This window comes from Phacochoerus africanus, chromosome 7, assembly GCF_016906955.1.
Source record: "Phacochoerus africanus isolate WHEZ1 chromosome 7, ROS_Pafr_v1, whole genome shotgun sequence".
In the NCBI taxonomy this organism is placed as follows: domain Eukaryota; kingdom Metazoa; phylum Chordata; class Mammalia; order Artiodactyla; family Suidae; genus Phacochoerus; species Phacochoerus africanus.
In genome coordinates this window covers 88,002,199-88,023,591 of record NC_062550.1, presented here as the reverse complement: position 1 = coordinate 88,023,591, position 21,393 = coordinate 88,002,199, and the positions used below count along the sequence as shown (strand labels likewise).

The following is a 21,393-nucleotide window of genomic DNA, read 5'->3' as shown; positions in this document are numbered from 1 at the left end:
CAGTGCTTCTGATTAAGTGTCACAGTAGTCTGAACATACTGTGTCCCTTTCAACTAATACATAAGTAAATAAACCCAAATGCTGTTGGGAGACCAAGTGTAAAATCTAAGGGAATGAATCTGGCAATGATATGAGGGTAGAGACTGGTTGGAACCTTTGAAGGTATATATCCCACCTAAAAGTATTCAGGAGTTCCCATCGTGGCTCAGCAGTTAACAAACCCAACTAGCATCCATGAGGACAAGGGTTCAATCCCTAGCCTCACTCAGTGGGTTAAGGATCTGGTGTTGCCATGAGCTGTGGTGTAGGTTGAAGGTGTGGCTCAGATCCCTCATTGCTGTGGCTCTGGCATAGGCCAGCAGCTACAGCTCCAATTCCACCCCTAGCCTGGGAACCTCCATATGCTGTGGGTGCAGCCCTAAAGGACAAAAAGACAAAATAAATAAATAAAAATTAAAAAAAAACTGTTCCTAATTCAACATTTTAAAACACTCCATTAGCCAAATAATGCACATCTGCAAGCTAAATCACACCTAAAATTCAAAGTCCTTTTACACTTTCAAAGTCTTCTTCAAATGTCACTCTACTAATATCTTCCCAAATTCTCCCTCTTAAAATCTACATTTTCATCACCTATGTCTTCATAGAACTTGGTCCTAGCACTTATTTTAATACGTCATATACAGGAGTTAACTCTTCCAAGTTGTTGTGTCCTCCAACAAATTTTGGGCAGAGACATTTTTTTTCAATTCTCCAAAAGCACAAAATTCAGTGTTTTGCATAAAAAGATATACCATATACATTTACAAAACTGAACTTTCCTTTCTAGTCATGTCGTCTAGTACAAAACATAAAAAGATCCTTGCTATGGACATAAAGTGAGTTACTAATCTCAGTCATAGTGAAAGTTACTGGTTATAGTGCAGTCTACGCAATAAAGTGTAGAGATATTCCATAAGTGTTTTGAAAGCAATAAATCTAGATTGGGGAAATCAAACATTGAGACAATAAACACATAGTTTATAATCAAATATGCTTTAAGAAAGCAACTTTGTTAGTCACCTACAATAAATAGTACCAAATTGTACTTTGATACCCCTCTGAGAGCAAAGGGTTTTTTTGTTTGTTTTTAATACAAGAGCTAGAGGATTACCTTGTGGCACAGTGGGTTAAGGATCTGACATTGTCACTGCAGTAGCTCAGGTCACTGCTGTGGTGCAGGTTCAATCCCTGGCCTGGGAACCTCCACATTCTCAATATTTTTAAAAAATAAAATAATTTTTAAATTCGGAAAAAGTAAAAATAATAGAGCTAGAAGAAAATTCTTGTGCTTATTTTCAAAACTGCCAAAGCAGAACAAAAAAAAAATTAGAAAAGATTTATAAATATCTAAACAACTAAATAATCTAGGCAAAGGTCTAAGGAAAATTCTGATTTAGGGTATCATCCTGAAACCTAGGATTGTAAGCCTAAGATTTTTAAGACCTAAAAAATCCCCTAGAAACATAGGATTCAACCTCCCTCCCTTGGAACCATATCACTGCCATGTGAATGAGCCCAAGGTGACCTGCTAGATCATGAAAGACAGATGGCTGTCTCACCCACTACCCTAGGTAATATTCAGACATTCCCTGAAGCAGAACCACTTAACTGATTTACAATTGATGCCAGACACATGAGAGAACCTAGGGAAGACAGAAGATCTACCCATCTTCTGTCTTCACCAACACCAGAATTATAAACTAAATAAAGAGTTACTGTGTTAGGCTGTTAAGTGTTGGGATAGTTTGTTATACATCAATAGCTTATTTATCAACACATGGGGGAAGAAAAGTCAAAATCTGACAGGAACCAAAAGGTCTCTGGAAGGTAAGTATGCTGCCAGTGACTCAGAGGCCAAAAAACAGTCATCAAAGGAGAAAACTGTTTTAAAAAAGAGGAAGAATAAAAGAAAAGAAAAGCTAATCTTGGAATTGGGGCTAACTTGAGACAGATAATAAAAGCGAGTTGCTTTTCCCAGTGAGGAAACAAAATCTATCCAAAGGTTATCTGTCCTTCAAAGCTCAACTCAAAATCACACCTCTACAATAAATTTTTTTCTTATTGCCCTTAGGCACAGTGATCCTTCCTTTATTAGACATGTACAAACAGTACACTATTGTGGAAAGAGGCCTGGACTTTAATCAGCAAGTCTAAATTCACATTCTGGGTTTATCAGCTATATGCCCTTAGGCAAGTGTCCTAAGTCTTTGAATCTGATTCCTCAGCTCTGAAATGGAATTTAATAGCTCTCACTCCCACAGGGTGGTTGTGAGATTTGGATTCTAAATGTGTCAACATATTAAACACAAAGTACATAGGCAAAAGTGTTAAAGTGACTTTTGTTTGTTTCATTCATTCACTCATTCATTCTGTTTTGACTGAATTCCTGAATGTCAGGCTGTGTGCTAAACACTAGGAGAAAGTAAATAATTACTAAGGAGACCACGCACAACTGCCATGTAGTAATAATTTTTCATGTGTATCCCCTCAAATTAAAATGAGGTTAGAGATTGTGCCTTCTATCTCTTCATATTTCCCAACAGTTTGTCATGGTACCTTGAATTCAGCAGCTTAAAAATACATACGGACAATTTGATTAAAAAATGGTAAGATTTCTTAACATGTGTATCTCAAAGCAAAGTAAGACCATCATTGCTTTTTGGAGCATAGCTAAAAGAATACTCACTTGACAGCTCACATCCATTCCTGCTTCCAGCAGCACCTCAACGACTGCTTTGTGACCATTGCGAGCAGCAAGGTGCAGCGGGGTGTGCTTTCGGGTATTGCAGCTCATTAAGTTGGGGTGTGCACTGATGATCATTTTGACCACTCTCAGCCGTCCATAGAGGGCTGCCAGATCCAGAGGAGTTTCCAGCTTGCTGTTCCTAATGGTAGGATCGGTGAGCTCTTCTAGGAGAACAGCAACTACTTCCGAGTGTCCGTACTGAGCTGCACAGTGTAGGGCAGTTTCGTTTTCATTGTTCTGGTAAAACAAAGACAGAAAGTACAAGTTTTCAGAAATTCAATCCGTTATCAAAATCTAAGTAAAGGAATTTAAACCTGAGCTGCTTTGAAAATGTACGTTTAAGATTTATCTGTTTTAAAAAGTATTCGTAATAGAATGTTATATTTGGTAATAATATCACTTATTACACCCAAACATCACATTTTATTGTTACCACTTCAATAGGAAAAATCTCTTTTCCCTACATTATATACTCCAGCTTCTAAGAGTGATAAATGATTCAGCCATGTTAGTCAATAGCCCTGCTGGGCCCAGATGGTCAGTGTCGTCTTGCACTGTGCATCATGCCTCAGGGGCCTTTGTTAATGAGAGAGACTAATAACAATTTTAACATATTTTAACAGACTGGTTTTCCAAAAGATAGTTGAGATAGTAAATTCTATGATGATGAAAGATGTATAGCTTCCCAAATGGTTTCATTTTATCTTCCATTTAAGTACAAATCATCACTTCTTTTGCAAAGAGAATAAGGACATACTGGCTCTAAGATTAAAACATACCTTATTGAAATATAATCATGGATTGAGAGACAGACCTTTACCCACATCCAGACAACTTAACAAGGAGTATCACAGTGTTACACATGTAGTTTACAAGTTTCAGGTGAAAATCAGTGAGCTTTTCCCAGAAATTAAGCAGAATGAAAAATGTCAAAACGGAAAATACCGATCCCAGTGGCAAGGCAAATGGACCTTTCAGACCGTATGTGCAGATGGTATAGGTATATGCAGTGTGACTATGTCAGGAAGTGGAAGGGTCAATCAGGAAAAATGTGAAGGAAATTTTAGTAACAAAAATGCAATGTCCTGAATGAGGGTTCTGGAGAGCAAGGGGTGGGGCTGGGGTGTCAGCATCACAGCTAATACTAAGTGTCAGGCACAGCTGCATTTCATATAGGTTTACTCAGTCCTCATTATGAGATAAATATCATTATCACTATCCCTATTTTACAGATGAGGAAACTGAGGTATTAAGTAGCTGAATAGGTGGCCTTTAATTATACCACTTTATACAACCATTTAGAATTAGGGCCAGCATTTGAACCTAAGTCGCCTAGAACCACAGTTGGAACTTTTAATACCATCTTCCATGATAACAACTATTACTACTACCATTTGCTGACCGTCTAAACACTTTACATATATTGTCTCTTTTAACTCTTACAAATGATCCTACGAGACTGATATTAACATCTACACTGCATGGAGGAGGAAACTGAAGTACAAAAAGGTTGTATTATCTGTGCAAGCAGAATCAGAATCTTTTGGAACCTGTTTCTGTCAGAATCCAAACTCACTTATGCTCTTTCCACTGTACCACACTGCCATGAGTTTCTGCATTGCCAAAGAAGAAAAAGAGGAAATTAGTGATGTGAAAGCAGAATTTCCATTGATTTTGCCCCAAAGAACACCAAATGACTTGGAAGAGGAAGTAGTTGCTTAGGTAGCTGTTCTAAGGGTTCAAACACAAACAAATCTTGTTCTAGAAAGTAACTGAGCCTTGGTCTAGATGATAAAACAATGAAGATAAATTGAGAGTAGAGAGATTTGAAAACTTAAAAAGAGGAGTGATGGGATGATGGGGGGTGGGGGGTGAGAAGCATAGGAAAGGCTTCTTACTACTTTACTTTTCAAAACAAGTATCAGGAGGGGTCATCTGAAGGCCCCTAGAGGAAAAACCTGGAAACAGACAACAAAAAGTTAAGATCTGAGGAGTTTCTGCTGTGGCACCTCAAGTTAAGGACCCTGTGCATCGTCTCCATAGAGGCCCAGCACAGTGAGTTTAAGGATCTAGCTGAAGCTCAGATTTTATCACTGGCCCAGGAACTTCCATATGCCAAAGGTGCAGCCAAAAAAGAAAAAAAAAAAAAAAAGGTTAAGATCTAGTAGATGGGGAATTTAGCTGGAGGTATTGTCTCTTCCACCATTCTGAGGGAGTCATTCCTTTCCTTAGTTTAAATGTCCTACCATGGTTTTCTTCTTCACAGAGACTGACAACATAGAGGTTTATACTCCCTGATTTTATTCTGTGGCCAAGTTTTACAAACCTGATTTAAAAATCACTCTTATTACTTTAAACCATGAAAATGTGATATAGAAATATGCCTCCAGACCAGAGCAAATTTCCCATTGGCTGAAAAGAGATTCAATCTCATTTTTTAAAGTATGTCACCTCTTTGAGGAAAAGAAAAGTGAATTATGAAATAATTCCTCAAAGACCTCTTTACCCTTGCAAAGGCCTTAGCATAGAAACTTATTATAAGTGCAACTACTCTTCTACTAACTCCAATTATCACTGTTCAGATATCAAGAGAAAAATTACTTCAATCATTTAAGACTTACTCAGGAGAAAATGTTTGTAGAGATTGTCCATAATACCTGACACATACTTGGATTGTCACATCCGTTAGGACCACAACCATGGTACCTTTAGAAAAAGTATGGTTGTATACTCACGTCCACACTCACTAGTGGTCAAAAAAAAATCTAACTTGAAATAAATAGGCTATGATAAAGTACTAATTAACAATTGCTAGTACATCGACACTAAACATTCTCAAATAGTTTTGAATTCCTTCTTTTTTTAACCAAATGGACACTTCCAGGCAATTGGTGGCAGTACGAAACTGGCTAACAAAAGCTATTTACCAAAGAGCTTACTTCAAAGTAAAACTAATGGAAACTATGTAACACTAATTGGAATTGGGTTTTGGTGAATGGCAAGGAAATATACTTATGAGATAAGGCTCCTCTGGTTTTTGCCCTAATGTTAAAATAAAGAGGAAAAGAGGAAGAGAAGGTGGAATGCATGAATATGAAGAGAAATAAAAATTGAAACCATATATAACATCAGAAAAAAGGAAGCAATAAACCAGTTGACAAAAGACAGGAAGACTGTGGCAATTATATAAACCATAATCAGGGCAGATTCCATTTTGTTTTCAAAATTATGTCACCCTATATTGACAACTAATTCTAGGGCAGAATACAATGGTGACCCAGGCTGATGGGTTAACAAGCACTTTCTAGCAAGTGAACCACACTCTCTGAACCCGTCTTACGGTAAAATTGGAATATTACCTTCCCGGGAGTTCCCGTCGTGGTGCAGTGGTTAACGAATCCGACTAGGAACCATGAGGTTGCGGGTTCGGTCCCTGCCCTTGCTCAGTGGGTTAACGATCCGGCGTTGCCGTGAACTGTGGTGTAGGTTGCAGACGCGGCTCGGATCCCGCGTTGCTGTGGCTCTGGCGTAGGCCGGTGGCTACAGCTCCGATTCAACCCCTACCCTGGGAACCTCCATATGCCGCGGGAGCGGCCCAAGAAATAGCAAAAAGACGAAAAAAAAAAAAAAAAGAATATTACCTCCCCTATAACCTTAGAATATAACTTATAAACCAAAAAAGATAACATGTAGGAAAATTCCTCATATAACTTTAAATATCAAAAAAAAATTTTAATAAAATTTTTTTTCTGTTATTTAAGTTCTATAGTATCATTTCTATTAGAGTCCACATATTAGTTATCTCACATGATATTTGTCTTTCTCTGACTTACTTCACTTAGCCATAAAAAAAGGCATGAAATAATGACATTCACACCAACATGGATGGATCCAGAAATTATTATACTAAGCAAAACAAGAATTATTTTTAAAGAACACTATATTAGAAATCAAAGATTACATTCAGAAATCAGAAATGTAATCTTGACAATTATGCATAATTTTAACATTATAACATGGTGCATAGCAATGCTATCATGAGCAAGTTACTTAATCTCTCTAAGGTGGTTTCCCCATATATAAAGCAGGAACAATACTTAATACCTACCTCCTCAGGCTTCGGTAGAGCTTAGAAAGATGATGGAGGTGCAACAGGCTGCACAATGCCTGGCATATGGTAAACACTCCCTAAGTGATAGGATTTATGATGACAATGCCAATATGCTATCATGGAAGGCTCTGGAAATACAGAGACCTGAGTCCGAGTCTCAGTTAAAGTCAATCAGTAATGTGTGGTGTTAAATGAGTTACTTAGCTTTACTGAGCCTGATTTCTCCTCTATAAAATGGAAGTGCTAAAACCACTTCAGAGGATTGTGAGAATTAATTAAATAACATACCGAAGGTAAAAATGCTTAGCACAGTGCCTGGTTCTCGTGAGTCTCATAAATGTTCATTACCATTTTCTTTCCTGCCCTCTATTGCTTAAATACATAAAACTTTATAATCGATTAGCACACTTCTGTCCCATTCAAAGGAAAAAAAGAGGAGTTCCCGTTGTGGCGCAGTGGTTAACGAATCCGACTAGGAACCATGAGGTTGCGGGTTCGGTCCCTGCCCTTGCTCAGTGGGTTAACGATCCAGCATTGCCGTGAGCTGTGGTGTAGGTTGCAGACGCGGCTCGGATCCCGCGTTGCTGTGGCTCTGGCGTAGGCCGGGGGCTACAGCTCCGATTTGACCCCTAGCCTGGGAACCTCCATATGCCATGGAAGCGGCCCAAAGAAATAGCAAAAAGACAAAAAAAAAAAGGAAAAAAAGAAATAAAGCTAAAATCAAAATTTACCTATGAAAATAAAATTCCTACATCAGAAACTTTTAGAAGAAATGATATTGAATGAAAGAACTATATCACCGATAAAGGGATATATACATAATAGCGAACAAAAAATACAAAAAGCCGAATATTAAAAGATCTCAAGAACTTTCAACTTGTTTCCAATAGAAACCACAACATAAAGTAATAGAAGAGAAAAAGAATTCTAAAGTCCAATACTCAGAAAAGAAAAAAAAACTTTTTTTTTAAGAGTTCCATCATAGCTTAGGGGTTAAAGATTCAACGTCAAAATTGAAGAGCCCCGCTGTGGTTCAGGTTCAATCCCTGGCCCAGGAACTTCCTTCTGTATACCGTGGACATGGCCAAAACAAAACTTTGAAAAAATATTTTAATTGATCTATTTAACATCACAGAAAAAACTTGTTTCTCTTTAAAAACCCCCCATTATAGTTACATGCCATTTAAAATCTTCAGCTTTCAAATATAAATGAATTCTAGGTGTGGTTTTTTTTCTTATTTTTATGTCATTTTAAAAATCTTTTATTTGTAGAAGCTAACATTCCCTTGTTTAACCTTGGATTGTTTATCCATCTTATTTCAGGTTTGCTTTGAGGCATTCAGACGGTTTTAAGAATAACCACCAGATGGCTCATCCCACAAATGATCTTTTAACTTGGTTTCCTGAGGACTAGATAGCATTCTCATAAATTTCCTTTTAGCATGATATGCTGGTAAAGACAGCCATATCTGTCATTTTTTTGAAGATTAAATTCATGACTCCAATCTCATAAAAAATATTCTGCATTTTGTAGCCTGTAAACATAGACATTTTATTAATAGGACACTTTTCCAATTAATAAAACATTTTTCCTGATTAGTTCTTTACACAACTGCATTTTGATGCGATGTGAGGAAAAAAATGTATTTTTCTTCCATTTGCTGTTTACAGCTAGCAAATGCTACTTTTTATTCTTTAATCTGAATTTCAGTCAAAGATTTGCAAAGTCTGTACCCATTTGAACAATATTCTAATTGTACTTAATTAGATGTGTTTGCCCTAGAGTAACCTACTTGCATTGATATTGGACAACTGCCAACCTGCAGCTTAATGCCATGTTTGTAATTCAATTTTTGGACTGCATGCTGTTTTTCAAATATAGTTTTACAAAATGGGAACAGTAGGGGGCATGCAGAGCTCAAGATGTTTGTTATCATACTGTACCAGGGGTCTGTATTTTGCTTGCTGGAATCTGTGGTCTTTTTATTTAGAATACTGAAAATAGCATATTTTTAAAATATATCCATTAAATAGGTATTACGTACTTACAAATATTTAGACTTTAATCAGTATCATCCTGCTGCTATGTTTTACTCAACTTATTCTGGGCATATGTGCATATAAATACATACAGGAAATATTTAATTTAATATGTGACTAGCAACAGTATACATTGTACTTTGCATTTTAACTCACAAAATTATACTTAATGTGAAAGTGTTACATAAATGACAAAGCATTTTGCAAATAATCGTTGTCATCATTGTTTTAGCATTTAAAACTTTATTTAAAAAGACTAATTCACATTATAAAAGACAGAACAAATTTACATTTGGAACTCTGAAATAATCAAACTGTCCATGTGGTTTTGCCTTCACAAAACTCTAGAAAAATTATAGCATGAGCAAATATTTGACAAATGCACCTGTTCATTGACTCTGGAATGTGATGGTCCATGATGAATAAGAATCTTCACAATTTCCACATCTCCTTTCCAGGCAGCCAGGTGAATAGGAAAATAACCTTTGTTGTCTGCTACATTTGTTGATGCCTCATATTGAAGCAGTTTGAGAACTATGTCCCTAGGAAGGAAAAAAACCAAAAGAATATAACAGAAAAGAAAACATGCTGAATAATACAGATTTTATTAAAGAGATATAAAAGTATACTAGATATTGGCCGGCAATTGAGAGATATCTTTCAAGGTACTGAGACAAAAAAAAATTGAGTTTAAGAATTTGCCTATTGAATATATGGCTAATTTACTTAACTGGAACAAACCACCACTATACACACACAGAGCAGTGACTAACCCATAAAACCACTAAAAAGAATTAATATGGGCAAATATTACCTAATTTTGTTAACTGAATGAATTAAGTAAAAAAATTTAAAAGGATACCTCTTCTCATCTTTTTTTTTCTTTTTGTCTTTTGAGGCCCGCACCCCACTGCATATAGGGGTTCCCAGGCTAGGGGTCCAAACAGAGCTGTATTCACCAGCCTACGCCACAGCCACAGCAACGCGGGATCCGAGCCGCGACTGCGACCTACACCACAGCTCATGGCAACGCCGGATCCTTAACCCACTGAGTGAGGCCAGGTTCCTGCTCATGGTTCCTAGTCGGGCTTGTTAACCACTGAGCCACGACGGGAACTCCCTTTTCTCATCTTTTTTAAAAAGGGAGTATTTCCAGATAACCTGTATCTGAGATTTAGTCTAAAGGAAGAGTTGAGTTGCAAGCAAACTCCCTGTTTACAAAAGAAAAGTTATCTTACCACCAAGAGACATTTGAGGAGTTTATACATCATTCCTATAGAGAATGGGAATAAGGGACTGAAAGTTCATATTAAAGAGAAGGCAGTAGTAGGAAAGGGACCCTGCAGTGTTAGGTCGAGGTTGGAAAAATAACCATGGCACAAAAATACTTTGACCGCATGTTGTTTATACTCGTGCAATCTTTTGCCTTCCTCCTCAAGCTTAAGAAATGATTTCAAGAGGGAAATTCACTTATGAGACAAGTTCTACCACTGATGCAATTTCTAATGGTAAGACTTCTGAAAAAATAAAAATAAATCTCATTTTATGATTTCTTTTCCAAAAACAGTACTATTTTATAAGATCTGAATTTAAAGGACTTGGATTTCCCAGCTATGCAAACTATCTAATGCTATGACCCCTAAAGTATTATTTAGTCTCACTTTTTTCTTTCCTGTAGAAAATATAATAATAATAATAATAATAATAATGCCTGTTGCTCAAGATGTAAGAACATTAAAAGAGACTATAAAAGAGAAGACACTAATAAATAGTAAGCACTCTACAAAAATGAGTTCATGCCCCAAGTAAAAATAAAATCCTTTCAAAATAAAAATGCTTCCTTCAAATCACCTTTGGAAAAAATAGTCTGCAAATCAGAAAGAAACTTAAAGTTTGTCCAATTCCTATGTCTCTTCTCATCTCTCTTCAGCCTCATAAGAATTATTATACAAGGTCTTCTATATGAGATAAATAATTTGTAAAGAAGTAAAAAGGACTTAATGCTTAAGAATAACAAAAGCAGGAGTTCCTGCTGTGGCTCAGTGGTTAACGAATCCGACTAAGAACCATGAGGTTGCAGGTTCAATCCCTGGCCTTGCTCAGTGGGTTAAGGATCTGGCGTTGCAGTGAGCTGTGGTGTAGGTCGCAGATGCAGCTCGGATCCTGCATTGCTGTGGCTATAGTTTAGGTCGGCGGCTACAGCTCCGTTTGGACCCCTAGCCTGGGAACCTCCATATGCCGTGGAAGTGGCCCAAGAAAAGGCAAGAAGACAAAAAAAAAAAAAAAGAATAACAAAAGCAGCTAAGAACCAAAAGATCTGGTTTCAAGTCCCAACTCCCTACTAGCACTTACTAACTTGGTTACCTTGGCAATTGAAATAACCTGTCTTCCAAATGTACATTGTGGTATATGGAATGACTGGCCAACAGGGACCTGCAGTATAGGACAGGGAACTCTACCCAACATTCTATGATAATCTATATGGAAAAAGAATCTAAAAACGAATAAATGTATACACACACACACATATATAAAACTTTTAAAAAAAAATAACCTGTCTCTGGAGTTCCCGTCATGGTGCAGTGGTTAACGAATCTGACTAGAAACCATGAGGTTTCAGTTTCGATTCCTGGCCTTGCTCAGTGGGTTAAGGATCCGGCGTTGCTGTGAGCTGTGGTATAGGTCGCAGACGCCTCTTGGATCTGGTGTTGCTGTGGCTGTGGTGTAGGCCAATGGCTACAGCTCCGATTAGACACCTAGCCTGGGAACCTCCATATGCCGTGGGAAGCTGCCCTAGAAAAGGCAAAAAGACCAAAACAAACAAACAAAAACCTGACTCTTTCAGATATTATTACAATAGAATTTAGAGATTACATACTGCTACCATTTTCAAAGGGTTGTGATGTGAATCAAATGAAAAATGAATATAACTGTAAAACTGTATACAATCAAAAACTATTTTTGGAGTTCCCATTGTGGCTCCATAGAAACGAATCTGAATAGCATCCATGAGGCTGCAGGTTTGATTCCTGACCTTGCTCAGTGGGTTAAGGATCTGGCACTGCCGTGAGCTGTGGTGTAGGTTGCAGATGCAGCTCAGATCTGCCATTGCTGTGGTTGTGGCATAGGCCGGCACCTACAGCTCCAATTCAATCCCTAGCCTGGCAACTTCCACATGCCACCGGTGTGGCCCTAAAAAGGCGAAAACAAAAACAAAAAAAACCTATTCTCAAAGCTGTTTGCTTCACTGTGGAACAATCTTAGTGAAGGGAGGAAGGAATATTCCAAACGAAACACCAAAATAAATTTAGCTAATGAAATCATTTCCCAGGAACAAAACAAAACATCAAATAAATTTAATAATAATCCCATTTAAATCATTGCAAGATTTTGTAATGAGGCTAATATATGCTAAGTTCAGGTAAAAATAGGAATTCTAAAAGTATTGACTTTTGCTAACTTATTTTGTTTTCTGATAACATAAATAATACTTTGATTAATATGAAGGTCTTTTAAGGAGTTCAGTATATGTTCTGAGCAGAATTAAATCATTGGGAAGATTAATTCTGCAAATTTATTTACCTCAACAGCAAGTTGCAAATATGTCTGACATGGTCAAAAGACTTTAGAATGATATACTCCATTTTCTAATTGGAGTTCCTTTATATACTGAATTCATGCTCAAAGATTTCTGCATAGAGTAAATAAAGGCAATTTTAACTAGTTAATATCCTTATCCAGGAAAGAAGCAATCAACCAAAGATTATTTGCAGGTTATTCAAAGAGCAACTTCATGGATTAGATTACACAAATTTTTAGAGCAAATACCCTTTTTTCATTAGAAAGGCTATTCTGAGCAAATCAAAATTATGCAGGTAGCTTACCATCTGGACTCTAGATCCAATTTGAGATACAAGTTTGGTTAAAGATAATGGAGTCTAGGAGTCAAGCATTAAATATTTAAAGAATGAGAAGTAATAATAGAAAATACTATAACCCCACACATCAAATAACACACATTTCAAAGATACAATAACAATTTAGCATTGACATTTTCCAAAACGGTATCCAAAAATCACAATGTACCCAACATAGCTTATAAAATGAAACTTATCAAGAAAAAAACAAAGGTGCAATGTGCTAAAAAGAGGAGAACCAAAATGAAATAAGAATATACAAGTTTAGTGAAACCTTATAGAGAATGATAAGATTATTATTTGAAAAGATGGGTGGAAAGGAATGAAGAAGGAAAAGGAAAGAGGGGAGTTCCCATCATGGCACAGCAGAAACAATCTGACTAGGAACCATGAGGTTGTGGGTTTGATACCTGGCCTCACTCAGTGGGTTAAGGATCTGGCATTGTTGTGAGCTGTGGTGAAGGTCGAAGACTCGGCTCAGATCTGGCATTGCTGTGGCTGCTCCAATTGGACTGCTAGCCTGGGAACCTCCATATGCCACAGGTGTGGCGCTCAAAAGACAAAAAAAAAAAAAAAAAAGGACAGAGGAAGAGAGGGAAAGAGGAAAAGAGGAAAGCCAAGAAGTAAAGGAAAGAGGGAAAAAGGGAAGGAGAGAGGAAAGAAAAGGAGGGAGGGAGGAAGGAAGGCTGGCTAATTGCTATTCAGAAGAGAATTAAGGGAATCAAATTGGCAGTAGAAATGTGTGAGAGAACCAATGAATCCTCTGTATTTTAAAAAATAAAAAAAAAGAAGAGGAGAAAAAGATCTCTAGCTTATCTATTGAAATAATTTATTTATAATTGCTGTTCATGAATTTTGTTCTACTGGCCATATTTTTTCTATCATCTGAAGGTAATAATTTCCTAATCTATAATTACAAACGACTAGGGAAATCACCAAGAGTACATTTTCTATTGTATCCTGATTTGGCTAAGTGTAAATGAATTGTTCATTAGGAAATATGAAATATTTCAAGTACAAAATGCTACTCCATTTGTGGATGAACTAGCAGTGATAAATAAGAGCTCCCAATATAATGTACAAAGTAAAGAGGATACAGGCTTAATATGCAGTATGAAGGCCATAAACTACATATCGCAGGGAAGGGAAAAGCATATGCCCAAAGCAAAGAATAAACTACAGGACCCTATAACCTTTCTTTCAGTTCTATAGTTCTATGAACTTCAGCCGAGACATCATGTTTATGAACACAGTCTAGACCTGATGAATAACAATAGCGGCAGTAACAAAGATAGAAATTATATGTTTCTGTGCTGACTGCTAAAGCTTTCTTGGGAAGAATACAACGCAATCAATTGTTCATTACCTATGCAAAGTGAGAATACAAAGACAAAGAAAAATCATTCTCCTCTGGCTCTGAGGTATATTCTATGACACTTTTTTCTCCTTCAAATATCTTTTCTTAAGCCAATATTTAAATCAGCATTCCATGCAAACACACTACTTGATGATAATGGGAGGCAGCCGAGAAATACATAATGTAACAGAGAAAAACCAACATGAATTTAGGAACCACAGCTCTTCAGTTACCTGATGTGCATTCATACCAGAAAGGAGGAAGCTATGAATAAAATAGTCCCTTTGATCATTAAAAAAAAAAGAATTTAGGAATCTTATGTGCATATAGCCACAAAGGGGAGGTAATATAAATTACTGGTAAAAGTATATGCTAACTACAACACTTAAGACTCTAGATACAGCCACATCTTATAATATGTAAGTGGCCACTTAACCAGGAATGATCTTATTTCTCCATCTATAAAATAAAAGAAGTGAACAAGGTATGGTGGAATAAATGATCTCTAATTTTAAAAGTCTTTGATATCTTAAATAATTTAAAATCAAGAAATCTTAAACTCTAGATGAAAAAACTAAATTTCAGAATTATAACATCATAGTACATAACTGAGCCACAAATAATAACAAAACAATATATCATAAAATGTTATACTTGGAAGTAATAATGAAAATATCCAGCCAGTGTATTCAGTACATAGAATGAGGCCTAAGGAGGTTAATTAAATGAGTTAAGGGAGGGAGAGATGGGATTAGAATTTTCCTGCTTTTTTCCTTCTTAGAATGACACTAAGTAAAATCTTTCTAGAAAGTGTTAAAAAGAAAACATAAATGAGACCTTGAGACTTTTTTTAAAAAGCAGATAAATAACTCTCAGAGAACATCTGTAATTAGAGATCTTAAAAAACAGGAGTTCCTGTTGTGGCGCAGTGGTTAATGAATCCGACTGGGAACCATGAGGTTGCGGGTTTGGTCCCTGCCTTTGCTCAGTGGGTTAAGGATCCGGCGTTGCCGTGAGCTGTGGTGTAGGTTGCAGATGCAGCTCGGATCCCGCATTGCTGTGGCTCTGGCATAGGCTGGCAGCTACAGCTCCAATCAGACCCCTAGCCTGGGAACCTCCATATGCCACGGGAGCGGCCCAAAGAAATAGCAAAAAGACAAAAAAAAATCTCTAAGTAAATAAATAAAGTGTATTTAAAAAAAAAAAACATATAGTCAAATCCCCATCTCTTATGATAATATTGTGCCACACACCAAAAAAAAATATGTCTATTTGGGAACAATATTATTTTTTAGAAGTACTTATAACACCAAGCCGATATAAAACAAGAAAAGTTGTATAGCTCAATTGGTCAAGCCCAAGATCTTCTGTCCATTAGATTTGTGTGTGTGTGTGTCTTTTAGGGCCACACCCGCGGAAGTTCCCAGGCTAGGGGTCAAATATGAGCTGTAGCTGCCTGCCTACACCACAGCCACAGCAACTCAGGATCCGAGCCATGACTGTGACCTACAACACAGCTCATGGCAACATGGGATCCTTAACCTACCGAGCAAGGCTAGCGATCGAATCTGCATCCTCATGGATACTAGTTGGGTTTGTTACCACTGAGCCACGATGGGAACTCCTGTCCACTAGATTTGATAGTATGTCTTAACCAGAACTAAGAAACAGTATCACCCTGAATCCACAACCAAGATGACCAAGTAAGCCATTAGTATTGTATACCCTGGGCTGATTTAATTAACTTGGCTCCTGATGACTCAGGAACAAAGAAGAATAAATGCTAATTCATTAACATATTCCCATTGTATGGAGTTCCCAACATGTCTCAGTGGTTAATAAATCCAACTAGGAAGCATGAGGCTGCAGATTCGATCCCTGGCCTTACTCAGTGGGTTAAGGATCCAGCGTTGCTGTGAGCTGTGGTGTAGGTTGAAGTCATGGCTCAGATCCCATGTTGCTGTGGCTGTGGCATAGGCCAGCCGCTACAGCTCCAATTAGACCCTTAGTCTGGGAACCTCCATGTGCCATGGGTGCAGCCGTAGAAAAGACAAAAAAAAAAAAAAGATGCCCATTATAGGGATCTGAACACATTTTCCACTCTATAGAAGGACAGCAATATAGCTAAAAGACTTGGCAAAATTAAATTTCTAAGTTAGATTAAGTTGATATAATAAGGACTGGATGAAAATAAATGTAATTTTGGAATTCTAATACTAAGAATCTAAGTGATAAAACTAACATATTTTACATAATTCAGATGATAATGTTCAATCTGTGGAACAAGTTTTAGGCTTAAAATGTCATAATGATAAGTAATGATAAAAATGATTTTTCTTGCATGAGAGTTTTAAGGCTACAAAACGTGATCAAATACAACTAAGTTCCTTGTGTCTCAATTCACAGAATGAAAAAAAGTGTTAGGTGTGAAAGTAAAGGGTAACAAGCATTTTTAAGGTAGTAATTACCACATCTAAAAAACTGAAGTGACATGAAATTATCCAGATCTGAAAAAACTAACTCGAATCATTAAAGCAAAAGAAAAAACAGAAGGGGAGACGCACAAAGAGGGTCATTTTTTTTTAATTGTCTACACATTTTTTTCATTTTTTAAGGTTTTATTGAAGCATAGTTGTGTTACAATGATGTGATAATTTCTGCTATTCAACAAAGTGATTCTGTTATACATGCACACACATCTATTCTTTTTCCATACAGATTATCGCAGAAGATTGGGTAGAGTTCCCTGTGCTACTAGGGTCAGCTTTTTTTCTCATGAAGGAGGACAGAACATTTGAATCATTGAGAAGACTCCTCACACTTTGACTCTGTCACTGAACTGTTAGGTTACCTAGCTAAGGCACTGTTAATAACACAGCAGTTATGATTACACATTCTTTTACTCTCCATACTGCGCACTATCACACTATTTGAAATATAATTCATAGGTTAAAGCAATTTAGAACGCAAAGGACCATCCATGAATGACAAACAGATAAAAAAAAAAAACACTTTAGCTTAGTTTTAAGGATTGTGAAGGGATTCATGTAAATGCTCATGGCTCATAACAGCAAGCCTCTACTAAGATTTCACTCCTAGTGAATGATCCCATATTTGGTGAAGACACCCAAAAAGTAGGGAGGTATCATTTAGTGGTTTATCCCCTTTCCTCATCAAAGGTACATATGACGACATGGTCCTGCCACGTCTTCCATTTTCCCTGTATGATATTTGACTTGGTTCACACTCTGCACATAATCATCCTCAACAGTATTCCTACCACCTTCAGCTTGTCAAGTGTTGAACATCTGGTGACTCCAAATTCATCTAAGCCCAGGGGACTCATGGCAACAGGAGACAGACATAAATAACTTCATTACATGTAACCAAACACACAAAGAGTCCAGTCCAAATAAGTGGCACTTACTTATGTCCATTTAAGGCTGCATGGTGTAAAGCAGTGTAACCCGAACTGTCTGTGCAGTTCACATTGGGGCCTCGCCAGATGCTGCAAATAAAGCACAAGTGCAGAGTTAATAGTTAAGCAAAATCATGGTTTGAAAAGCCAAAAGAAGCCTGACAGCCTCACAGTCAGCAGTGTGTGGCATATGAAAATTTTATTTTATTTTATTTATTTTATTTTATTTTATTTTAGTCTTTTTCAGGGCCACGCCTGCGGCATATGGAGGTTCCCAGGCTAGGGAGCAAATAGGGGCTGCAGCTGCTGGCCTACGCCACAGCCACAGCAACACCAGATCCAAGCCATGTCTGTGACCTACACCACAGCTCATGGCAATAACCTGGCTCCATTACTTGCTGGGGGCCAGGGATCAAACCTGGGTCCTCTCGGATACTAGGCAGATTCGTTTCTGCTGGGCCATGACAGGAACTCCAAAAACTTTAGTCACAGAGAAAACAACTGCCACCTTTCACGCCTCCCCTCAGAAAAATAACTTCATTTATTTGAAGCAGAGAAATTATTAGCATATGCAGGCCCACTACTATGCATTAAATCTGGATCCCAAAATTCCCTATCACTTTTTGCCATCACTTAAATATTGGATATAATTACTATTCAACTATTATATTCTTTACCAAAGAATAAAGTTTATGATACCTATCACCTGCCTTTTAACAAACTCATTCTGAATTGGCACTGGTTTATGTAAGTTATAAGATATTTTTGCGTATGGAAAGAATATAAATATGTCATGCTGTTCCACTGCTCCCAAGAGAATATAGTACATATTTCATTCTTGAAAACATAATTAAAGATTTGGACTATCACAAACCATAAAATATTCTAACAGTTTTGAAGTTATTATTTTATTATACAACATATTCTAAAGATAGCATGTAATTATATGAGTCCATTTTATCCTTGATCACTACAATTATAGAAACTATGTATAGCTTTTGAGAAAATAAGTCATTGAAAGACACTTTTCCAAAAGTGGACCAAAAAATGACTTTATCTGATATTATAAAAACTGACACTTAATTACAAACTAATTCATATAGTTACAAAACATTTGTTGTATACCAATTGTATACCACATATTGAGCCAGACACTGAGGGTACAAAATCATAATTTGAGATCCTTCTTTATAAGAACAGAGTCTAATGAAGAAGATAGATATACAAACTAACAATTACAGAGTAATAAGATAATTAAGGTACCAGAGAGCACAAGGCATCTCCAAGAAGAGAATCCAAATGAGAGATCACAACTGACTTAAACTAAGTTGAGACAACGAAAATGAGTAGAATGTACTTATTTGATAGGTATTAAAAGGACAAATCAATAAGATGCTGGCATCAAGTGAAGAAAGGAGAAAGTAGTAGCATAGAATGACTCAAATTTAAAGCCTACACGACCAAAAGGAAAATGACAACATTAATGAAGATGTGAAGAGAAGCAAATCTGCTTGGGGAAGACAGTGCAGATGGAAAGCAAACGAGGACTTCAGGTTTGGAGACATTGAATTTTAAGTATCTGACATACTTACACAGAAGTAAGGCTCTCCAGAAGACTATGAAAATATCTAGTTAGAAGCATGGCTCTGAAGTTAGACTACCTGAGTTCAATAACCTGGCTCCATTACTTGCTGGGGGTAGCCCTGGATGAGGTATTTAACCTCTCTGAACTTCAATTCCTCATCTGCAAAATAGAGATGATAATAATAGCACTACCTTATAGAGTTGTGAGAATCAAATGAATCAACACCTATGCAGCACTTAGGTCAGTAGCAGAACACAGTACTAGCACCTATGATACTTGTTAGAACACAGTTCAGCAAATTGTTAGAACAAATTATTATTAAACAGAAGGTAAACCCAGGGAGTACCTGATAGCAAACTCGGTAAGAGGGAGGCCATTAGATGCAAACACCTCAGTGGAAAATTTGTATGTGGGGCAAGGTGAAACCTTATCTCAAAGGCTGAGATTAGTAAAAATCTATCACTCCTCAGTTAAAAAAACAAAAAATCAAACCTGAGTTGGATAGCTAGTTCCAAGTACAATGCAACTCACAAACCTCCCAGCCCTCACTGAGACTGTCAGAGAATATACAGGAAAGTATATCACAAAAAAAAAGAAAGATAAAGAAGAGAAATATGGGATAGACAAAAGAAACATGGATAATTAACAATACTGAAGGGTCCAGGAGAGGGAAAAGGTTATATGAAGGACACTGAGAACTGTCCATGAATAAATAAAACCAAGAGACAGCATTATACAATTTGAAACAGGAAATTGTTCCAAAGAGAAGGAAAGTCAGATAAGAATTAAACAATTTATTTGGTAATAAAGAAGGTCTTAAAGAAATTAATGTCCAAATATAATTAGTCAATCATAAGGTTTTAACCTCATTTTGATCTTAACTTTATTTCACTCCAGTGGTTTGTTTTATTTAATGGCAGCATGCCTCCTGAGAATAAAAAAAAGTGACAGTTAAAACTGGAAAGTTATAAAATGTGCACGTGTTTTACAATTTCATTAAGATCATTATGCTTTTAAATTTAAAAAAAATTAGGAGTTCCCACTGTGGCACGGTGGGTTAAGGACACATTGCAGGTTTGATCCCTGGCCCTGAGCAGTGGTTTAAAGACATGGTTCACAGCCACAGCTCATATTTGATCCCTGGAACTTCCATATGCTATAGGTATGGCCAAAAAAGAAAAAAAAAAATTGATCCTTGAAGCATTTTCAATCTCTTATTATATTCTTAAAATTTCTGTACTTTTGTTCTTCTTGCTACTTCATCCACCATGTCCTATTAATTTCCACCCTTATGCCTTTAATCATGTCCTTCTACTAACCTATAATAGATTCTCCAACCAATCATATCTTATCATTCCTCCAAAGACCAGATCAAGATTCACCAACACCAGTAATTCCTCCTTCTCTAAATGCTCTATACAACTGCTATTTTTTTTTTTTTTTGGCCACTCCCACTGCATGCGGAAGTTCCCGGGCCAGGGATCAAATCCATGCCACAGCAGCAACCCAAGCCACTGCATTGACAATGCCAGGTCTTTAACTTGCTGAGCTACAAGAGAACCACAATAGCTATTTAATAAATGTGTGGTAAACTATATAAATTTAAAAATTAAAGGATAATTTGTAATGAGTAAATAAGCCATAAGTAAAACAAATGTTGAAACAAATGCAATGTACTTATTTAAAATAATCCAGGTAATTATAAAAAATAATCTAAAAGAGGGAAAAGAAAAAAAAGCAGAAAAGAAGAACAAAGAATAGTTGAGACACATACAAAACCAACTGTTAGATGGTAACTTTAAACATAATCATATCAGTAATTAAATTAATTACCAATGCTCTAACCACTCCAGTTTAATAAAGGAAAAATCTCCATACTGGGTTAAAGAAAGTAAGACCAACTTTACGCTCACTATAAGAAATTCACTTTAAAAAGATACGAACAGATCAAAATGACAGAAAAATCATACTAACACTAATCAAAAGAAAGCTGAATAACTATATTAACATTGGACAAACCAGATTTCAGAGCAAAGAATGTTGCAAGTGGTAAAGGAAAGTCATTTCAGAATGATAAAGAGGTCAATTTATCAGAAGAACATAATAATCCTAAATGTTCTTTGCATCTAATAAAGAACTGGAAAATATGTGAAGCAAAAACTGATATAACCGCAAAG

General features: G+C 36.7%; 1 protein-coding gene across 1 annotated transcript in view; it reads right to left on the bottom strand.

Moving 5' to 3' along the window:
* The window catches only part of LOC125130459 (ankyrin repeat and sterile alpha motif domain-containing protein 1B-like), a 40,083-nt gene extending 20,810 nt beyond the window's left edge, over positions 1–19,273 (bottom strand). The window contains exons 1-4 of the mRNA XM_047785797.1: positions 19,224–19,273; positions 17,641–17,721; positions 9,325–9,481; positions 2,729–3,025 (exon numbers count right to left, since the gene is read on the bottom strand). Of these exons, the coding sequence (XP_047641753.1) occupies positions 2,729–3,025; positions 9,325–9,481; positions 17,641–17,721; positions 19,224–19,273 (585 nt within the window). The remainder of the gene's footprint in view (positions 1–2,728; positions 3,026–9,324; positions 9,482–17,640; positions 17,722–19,223) is intronic.
* Between the last annotated feature and the right edge of the window lie 2,120 nt (positions 19,274–21,393).